At 37.4% G+C, this 8,392-nt stretch overlaps 1 protein-coding gene across 1 annotated transcript; it reads right to left on the minus strand.

Annotated features, from left to right (window-relative positions):
* Nucleotides 1–1,503: 1,503 nt before the first annotated feature.
* Nucleotides 1,504–5,464, minus strand: LOC140855211 (kinesin-like protein KIN-14L). Its single transcript, XM_073251087.1, has 7 exons — nt 5,378–5,464; nt 4,904–5,112; nt 4,569–4,822; nt 4,298–4,461; nt 2,468–2,586; nt 2,288–2,375; nt 1,504–1,716 (listed from the first exon to the last, which is right to left on the minus strand). The coding sequence occupies exons 1-7, from the start codon at nt 5,462–5,464 to the stop codon at nt 1,504–1,506; spliced, it is 1,134 nt and encodes a 377-aa protein (XP_073107188.1).
* Between the last annotated feature and the right edge of the window lie 2,928 nt (nt 5,465–8,392).

Genomic DNA, 8,392 nt, shown 5'->3' on the forward strand with positions numbered 1-8,392 from the left:
GAAGAGATTTTCTCTTTCTTTTTTTTTTCTCTTTTTTTTTCTTTTCTTTTTCTTTTCTTCTTTCTTTTTCTTTTCTTTTCTTTCTTTTTCTTTCTTCTTCTTTCTTTTTTTCCTTTTCTTCCCGTGGCCCCCCTTGAGCCAAAACAGGGGAAGACCGTGAGGTCCCCCCCTCCAGTGACCCGAGCTCTGATGAGGTGGGTGGCTTCGTCGGAGGTCAGGCAACGATGGCCGACCATGCGAAGCCGGCCGGCGACGGAGTTCGACCGATAAGCTTTCTTTTTTTTTTTTCAAAAAACAGGAAATCCACCCCTTTCTTTTTATTTTTCGATCATTGGCCGGTCACCGACGGCCAAGACCTTCAGGGAAGAGGGATAGAGAGATGAGGATCCGGTTTCGACGATGGGACGCCGCAACCGGCGGTGTCGGTGGCTGAAAAAGAGAGGAAGATGGCCCGGTCGAACAGAGCAAAACAGGGGTCACCTTGTTCATTGATTTTTCGGCGATCTCGAAGGCCGGAGAGGGTGCACGAAACCATGAAAAAGAGAGAAAGGAGAAGAATGGTTTATCTCAAGCTTCAGCAGCGTCGACGGCTCCATTTTTCGACGAGCATGGGAAGAGGTTGCCATGGCTTCTACGGAGAAAAGAAGAGAAATCGGACTCGAAGATCACCGGTGGAGGGTCTTGAGAGAGGGAGAGGCTTATTTATAGAGGTTCCTAGGGCTCCGATGGTCCTATGACTCCCTTTCCATCCGAGATTCATCGGAGAAGAAGACTCCCATCGGAAGTCTTCTTCCCGTTCTGTTTCTTTTTTTTTTGTATGGGCTTTGGGTTTTGGGCTTGATTCTGGGCCCAATTGGGCCGGGATGTTACAAAGTGTGCCAATGCGGTCAATCGCAGGATCTAGCCAGTCGACCGCTGGGTCAGTTCCAGTAATTTTTTTTAATTTTTTTGTTAAATTATTAAGATAATAATTTTTTTGTTAAATTATTAAGATCATAATTTTTTTGTTAATTTTTTTTTTGCTTAGATAATCTCCTTTGGCATGCCAAAATGTATTAAGTAAAACATGTGTGATACTATAAATCCATAAATCCATACGTCCTACAAACATAAAAATATATAAAAATATATACATCATGTGCCACACTGCGGTTTTCGCTTCTTCTTTGCAGGTTCCACTCAACGACCCATAGGCAGAGTCTCACTCGATCCCTCCTCAGTACGATGCTCGCTCGGACCCTCAGTCAAACCGTCATGCTCCTCGATACGATGCCCACCCGGACCCTTAGTCGGATCCTTGTGTGACTCGATGTGATGCTCCACGGACCCTCACTCAGTCCCTCATACTCGATCGCTGCATACTCAAAATGTGCTGTAGTCTCCTCTATGGACTGAAACTGGATCATATCGTCATGTATATACATGGGGGAGGGCATATATGAACTGAATGATGGAAAGTTCGAGATTGAAAATGATGATGAGCAATATCGTCTGGTACCTCCTCTATGTAATGTAGGTGCTCTTGATGGCGAGGGATGCAGAAAGGTGAAGGAGTAGACCTGCAATGCCACAGCCATGATCGTAGATATCGATGGAGATACGAGCATGCTGTCGGACGGCATGGAGGCCTGAAGTACAAATATCCTGAATGAGCTGTCCAGATGTGAATAATGAGTCTGGATGAGCCAAACGATGAATCCTCGCTAGACTGTCACTCTGACATGAACAAAAGATGAGCAGTAGGCAAATAAATTTGTGTTAATCACAGAAAATAAAAAGTAAAATATGAAACATTACTAGATAGTCAATCATCACTCTACCACGACAAATGAATCTATGTGTAATGCAACGATACCACTCCATATAGTCATCATAATAGTCCATCATACCATTGGCCGCTGGACCGTGTACAATATAATCCTACTAACTCTTTCAAAGTGCAACCCATTGCTGATGAATTCTTTTTCAGTCATGATTGACTCGCCTCCGAAGGTCAATATGATAAAGTCTGAAATCCGTATCACAAACCTCTGAAATAGTCTATCATAATCTGAATTGGCGCATCACTCTATCCAGATAGTGCTACTCGACGATAAAAAAGCATAGAAGTATCACCTGACACTGCTATATATGCTGTCCACTAAAACAATAATCTAGTAGATCTGCTAGGACCAGAGGAGTATATGGCTGCCATACAACCTTTTCATCCACAGGGTTAAGTATAAATAATACGAATATAGTTATTCCAAGAGATTATCCAAATAATGTAAATCGGTTATGTTTATACCTGTTCAAATCTGAGACGATCAAGATGATGCTGATAACTTAGTAAAATATGGGTGAAAACCTTCGTCACCTCAACAGCATCTCTCCACCTACATAATGAAATTATAATGGTACATACAATTGTACTTCAAATACAAAAACTTAGAGTTTGAACATTATAATGGTACATAGAATTACATACATCATGGCTAGAGGACCAGCTGGTAATGCACCTCCACCTGCCAAATCCATAATAGGATCAATAGGAGGCTGAAGTAATCTATGAGGAGCTATATATGGAAATCTATCCCAGACCCACACCTGAAGTAAAATCAAAGATCCCGCAATATCATGTGCATCTATCCTACTTGCCTTACAAAGCTCTCTATACAACCATGCTAAGCCTGCACTACACCAGCTGTAGTGTCCTGCAATCTCAAAATCGGCAAGTAGTGGCAAAAACATTATATGCATCATGCTATTTGATTTATCTGTATATAAACATCCCCCTATCAGCTACAGAATATATGTCCTAACATAATGCTGTATGGCTATAATGTCTGCATCTAGTGGTAGCCCTAAAAACTGTTATCCCAATCATGCAAGATTCAATCGGTAACCCTTGAGTTTATTAGTAGGTGGGACAATACCTAGCAAGTCAAAACAGACCTGACGTCAGTCCTGATGTGTGCCACCTATTACTTGAAGACCATCAACTAATAAATCCAACTGAATATTGACATCATCCAGAGTGATAGTGCACTCATCAGGTGGTAGGTGCAACGTATGGGTTTCTAGATGCCATCACTCTACGAATGCGGTAATCAAATGCCAATCTAGCAAGATGAATCTCACGTGGCTATTGCCTTGCTTCTACCATATCACCACCATTATCATCACCCTCTCTACTATACCACCATCATCCCTACTATCAATGCCATCACTAACTCCATTACCTCCTTTATGGGTACCACCGTATGCTCATTATCAATATGTTTATTTTAAAAATAATTGACTATACTAAGTATGCTTATATTTTTATGAATTAAAGAAAAGATATAATTTTTATTTTTATTTTAAAAGTAAAATATAAAAATAATTACAATTGACATATTAAGAGCATATATTTATTTTTTTAAATATATTCATTAGATCATTAATTATCTTTGCATTGATTTAGGAACTATGATTGACGTCAACTTTGAAAATGTAGTCGATGATGACTTCTTTGTCTCGTTCCCTTAACGAACGATTTGCATGCTTCTGACTTCCATTTGGACAACATGTGGGAGGCCATCCCAACTTTCTTTTATTTCTAATAGTATGTTTAGATAACTCTCCTTATCAAGTTGGTCTAAGGTTGCTTGGCAAGGAACTAGGATAGGTACAAAAAATTTGTTATATCAAATAATATTTTTTTGATAGATTATATTAAATTTATTTTAAAATAATATATTTTTGTGCACATGCCGAGTAATTCTATGCAAGATCTGAGTAATGACCCTATAATATTACAAATCCCAAAAAAATTGATGTTGACGGCTACAATTTTCATAACTCTACATTTTCATAACTCTAGTGCATCGAACATTGAACTGATTGCATTATCTTATACCCCATTACTTTTTTCATATTAATATGTCTGCATGTGGTCCCCATGCGAAATATTGCATAGGAGCAGGAGACAAGTGTAGAACTAAAGAGAGTAAGCAATGGTGCAAGTGCATTCTTCTACGTATCATGAGATCTTGACAACCCCTACTAAAGCACACTTTTCTCTCCTCACCTCTGCCTTCCTCCTTATGTCCGGCCTGTGAGGGAAACTTGAGATATCTTAAAATTACCACCTACCACAACCAGACATCTGAGCAGGCCCTTACTTAACTCCAAATTCTTCTTCAAAACACAGTGGGACACTGTCATATTGCTTATATGTGGAAGATCATGTACTTGCAAACATGGGAAACCACAAGGTGCAAATTACCAAGGCACTGTATCGAACCAAAAACTGTATAACTATAACCAACTATACCTGCTCTTTGAGTTCCCTGATCTCACTGCTTTCTGTGTTCAACTGAGCAGCTCCAGGTTCCACAGTGGATGCCCTTCGGGCAAATTTCAGCGTGCTGATTGTTTCCCCATAAGAATCAGCTTCTGGGCTCACATGAGCAAACATCAAAATCTTTGCATTTCCACCTAGAGGCAATAAATAAGAAGCATGTCCCATGCATTTTAAAACCCTGAACAGTTGTTCTTTTAGGGGGGGGGGGAGAAAGCAAAACGAAAAAGAGTTGAACTAGAACCTAGTGAGTTTTGTAGCAACTGGGTGAGCATGCTATTTCTATATGGAATGTGAGGATTCTTCTGCGCTAAGCCTGTAATGACATCTCCCAAACAGGAAAGAGATTTGTTGATACATTGTGCATCCTTCAGCCTGTCTCCTGTGGTTTCATAGTTATCCACCCTCTCACTACCAGCAAGGTCCACCAAATGCAAGCAACTGCTAGTAGTGCTGTCTGAAATGTCTTGACCATGCACATGTACTGTCAATACGTTGCACACAAAAATTTTGATGGTCAGTACAAGGCGAAATCCAAAAGCTGGTATCTGCCAGGAGAAGTATAAATTTGGCAACTTGTGAGAGCGGCTGCTTCTCTTGTTCATTGCTGTTGAGCCAAATGCACGATTCTTCTCACCCAATTTCATCAGATCAAGAACATCAGCAATAGACTGCGCAAGGTGCATGCTAGCAGCTGGAAGGCTAAGCCCACCATCGCTTGAAGAACTCCCAATTTCTAACGTACTCTTGTAGTTAAGAAGCAACAGACTAGTAAGAGAACCAAAGATCTGGTAAAAAAGAACAAGCAAATATACATATAATTATTTGTTTCAGCCTTCAGCATGGCTGAAACTGCCGTTAAATTACTCTTAGAATTTAAATCTATATTATTTGAGCTATGCAAGCAAAAGACTCCATTAATTAGATTCAAATAAGTCTGTTTGTTTTTATTTTGTTAACTTAATGTTTACACTTCTAAATTGCTTGCTAGAGCTTCTGGAGAATGTCTTGCATTGCGTTTGACTTGGATTTGAGACTACATGCTAAGGTCACCTTGTTATACATTGTACCATTTCCATAATTTGTTTTAGGATTCCCAAGACTCGTCTCTCGTGAACTATCTGCTCGAGGCTGATTCATGTAAATTTTGTGTTCTCTATCTTCCAAGTTTAATACAAGTTTGTTTTACCATCTTCTCTTCGCAAAAGAACCCTAGTTTCTGATATGTGCAACTTTGAATTGTTATCCTTATTGGAGCATCTTATGATTCTGTAAGAGCAGTTTTCTTATTTTCCCTTCTCCTGTACGTATTAAGGACTAATTAACACTGTAAGTGGGCTATCAAATCCAAACAAACGTGATGCCACACACTGGTGTGAACGGGTCTAACATACAAGCAATGTAGTCTTTTACTAACTAGATATATTAATTCATAGCCCAGTAGCTGATGTATAAGCTCATCTTATCCATTTTTCATAGACTCCATTGCTTGACTTACATATCCAATTGGCCTGCATATTGGTTAATTTAACCAGACTTCATTGTCTACAAGACTTTGTTCAAGTGACGCAAACTGTACAGCATCAAAAGTTTGACTTAACTCAAAGTCCCACATGTACAGCTCGAGGCTTGCGTATAGGTTAATTTCCTCCTTGCAAATGTCACCAAACCACTGAGAGCGAACCACTTGGTCATATATTTCTCCTAATCTGCTTTGTTGTTTTAATATTTCAAATGACTGAATTTTTTTATGGATTTTACTTCCTTTCACAAAATGAAAGCATTTTTATATTTCGCAAGGGAAAAAAAAAATAGGGACCAACAAGTTGATCGCTGGGACAGAAGAATTATCCACCGTCTCCTTGCATTGACCGGGGCACCAAGCTGACATTGTCATAAAATACTAGTTAATTTAAGGGGTTCTACCGTTGTGCCACGTACGGAGCTTCTCTTGCTGCAAAATATATATATTAAATATATAGAGCTCGATTTGGAAAATAGCAATCCAACGTCTTTCAATCCTCAGTCTTGTACTAGAATTAATACTAAACTATGAGTACTTTGCTTGCATTATGCGGTGACTGAAAGACGGAAGCTCAACGGGCATAACCCAGAATAAACCTTGACTCTGAATCTTGACATTGAGAGGCGTTTGATAGTATATAATTTTGATAGGGTTATATATAATTTTATAATAAATAATTAAATTATACTGTTTGTTTTGTTATTTTTATAAATAATATTATATTATTTTAAAAAAAATAATTTGATTGTCTGGGAAGAGATGGCTATGTGATTACGTGTAATTTTATAATCCTATAATCTTGTAATAAGATAATTTTAGGATCAAAATATCTCCATCAAAATAAATAATGGACAATCTCAATTGATGAAAATAGAAAAGATCGAAAACATAATGGATAATGTTATGAAAAATAGTTGATCTTAAAATTAAGTTGTCTCTCTAAAAAATAGATAATAATTAATAAGTAAGGAATAAGATATTTTGAAAAAAATTAACTTACATTTCATGTAATCTAAATTATATACTAAACATTATAACGTAGGATTCTTCATAATTTTATAAAAATATTACTGTACATATCAAATACTATAATATAATTTTTTTTTTAATTTTATTAGAGAATCATATTTTCTGTGCAACAACATTATCATAGTAATATTATCTATATAATGCACCAAACATCACCCGAAAGGATCGCCACAGCACATCATACATCATGGGCTTTTTTTATTAGTTCGCATTAAGGCAGACTTTCCAAATTTGTACCGTTTGACAATCCCTTCACCTTCCATCTATGATTGTTTGGCTAAGTGTCCACAAATACTTGCATTAAGTTGGCAAATATTATTTTTAGGGTATACCAGATGGATAGCATTTCTCGTCAAGCAGACGAGAAAAATATGGAGTGTATAGAAATTAGGGTAGTCACAGAAAGATTTGTTTATATTGAGCCACCTAAGCATATTGACATATATATTCCATGATTGCATTCAGAATCTAATAAAAATAAAAATTTGAAAATGTTCAAATTCGTTGTCTCCGTTTCGTTTAAGCATCCCTAAAAAAGATCGGAAGGAAGGTAAGAAAATAGGACTAGCAAAAAATGATAACTCCATTAATTGATTTTCTGAGCATTTGCCAAATTGAGAAGGATGCGATCGTACCAGCACTAGAGCATTTGCCGAGTTGAGAAGGATGTGATCTTAAGACTTTTTTTTAAGAAGAAAATTCAATCAAAAAAAAAAAGAATAAAATAGGTTACTTCATTCCTTCATATCAGAAGGAAATGAAAACAGAAAAAATACATGATATAATCAGTTAAAAGCACATAGATTTGAAATGCTGAAACTTAGGAAGAGAAGATGTAGAAGCCGTTGAGTTCCATTCCAGCCAGCAGAGAGAAATACCAGCAATGATATTTGAAGGTTGACCGACATTGGATTGAAAGATGCGCTTCTATTTATCATTCTAGAAGGTAATAAGATTGCCATTTCCCACAAGGAATGGAAAAAGTTCTTTGACTTTCAAAATGCCCTTCCAAAATGGGTGGTCCTTTGACCTCCTATTTCATCAAAAAATAAAAATGCGCGTCCAAAATGGAAAAAAAGCCTGATGGGTGGGATGATTTGATAATGTTATTCTTTTATTATAATTGCCGAGCATGTATAATTTTGCTCCAAATGGACTGATATGTATGAAATTCTAGCACAACTTCCCTAACAAGGTGATTAAAATCATTAAGATCCTTAATACCATGCCTCCTTAATCCTTGGATTTGCAAACTTTCTTCGAGTTAATTATGTAGAAGCTCCGCTGATCACTGAATTGGAAGTGTATTCACCAGGTGCATTACAATTGATCTATCTCCCAATAGAGCTATATTTAAGTAGGCATTTATAGTGCAACCTATGATCCAATTGAGTCCACTTAGAGTCGAATGAGATGCCCCAATTGACACAATCAAAAGTGATCTAGCAATCCAATCAAAATGAAGGAAGATTTTCTTCAATCTGCTCAACTTGAGTCTCACAAAAGAAAAAGAT

This window comes from Elaeis guineensis, chromosome 2 (genome assembly GCF_000442705.2).
Source record: "Elaeis guineensis isolate ETL-2024a chromosome 2, EG11, whole genome shotgun sequence".
Taxonomy (NCBI): Eukaryota; Viridiplantae; Streptophyta; class Magnoliopsida; order Arecales; family Arecaceae; genus Elaeis; species Elaeis guineensis.

Excerpts from the sequence above, each read along its gene's own strand:
- LOC140855211 (XM_073251087.1), bottom strand. The coding sequence starts at position 5,464 with ATGAATCAGCCTCGAGCAGATAGTTCACGAGAGACGAGTCTTGGGAAT. Across the intron at positions 5,113-5,377 it reads ATGGTACAATGTATAACAAG|ATCTTTGGTTCTCTTACTAG; the intron begins GTGACCTTAGCA and ends CTTTTTTACCAG. Across the intron at positions 2,376-2,467 it reads GCTGGTCCTCTAGCCATGAT|GTGGAGAGATGCTGTTGAGG; the intron begins GTATGTAATTCT and ends TTCATTATGTAG.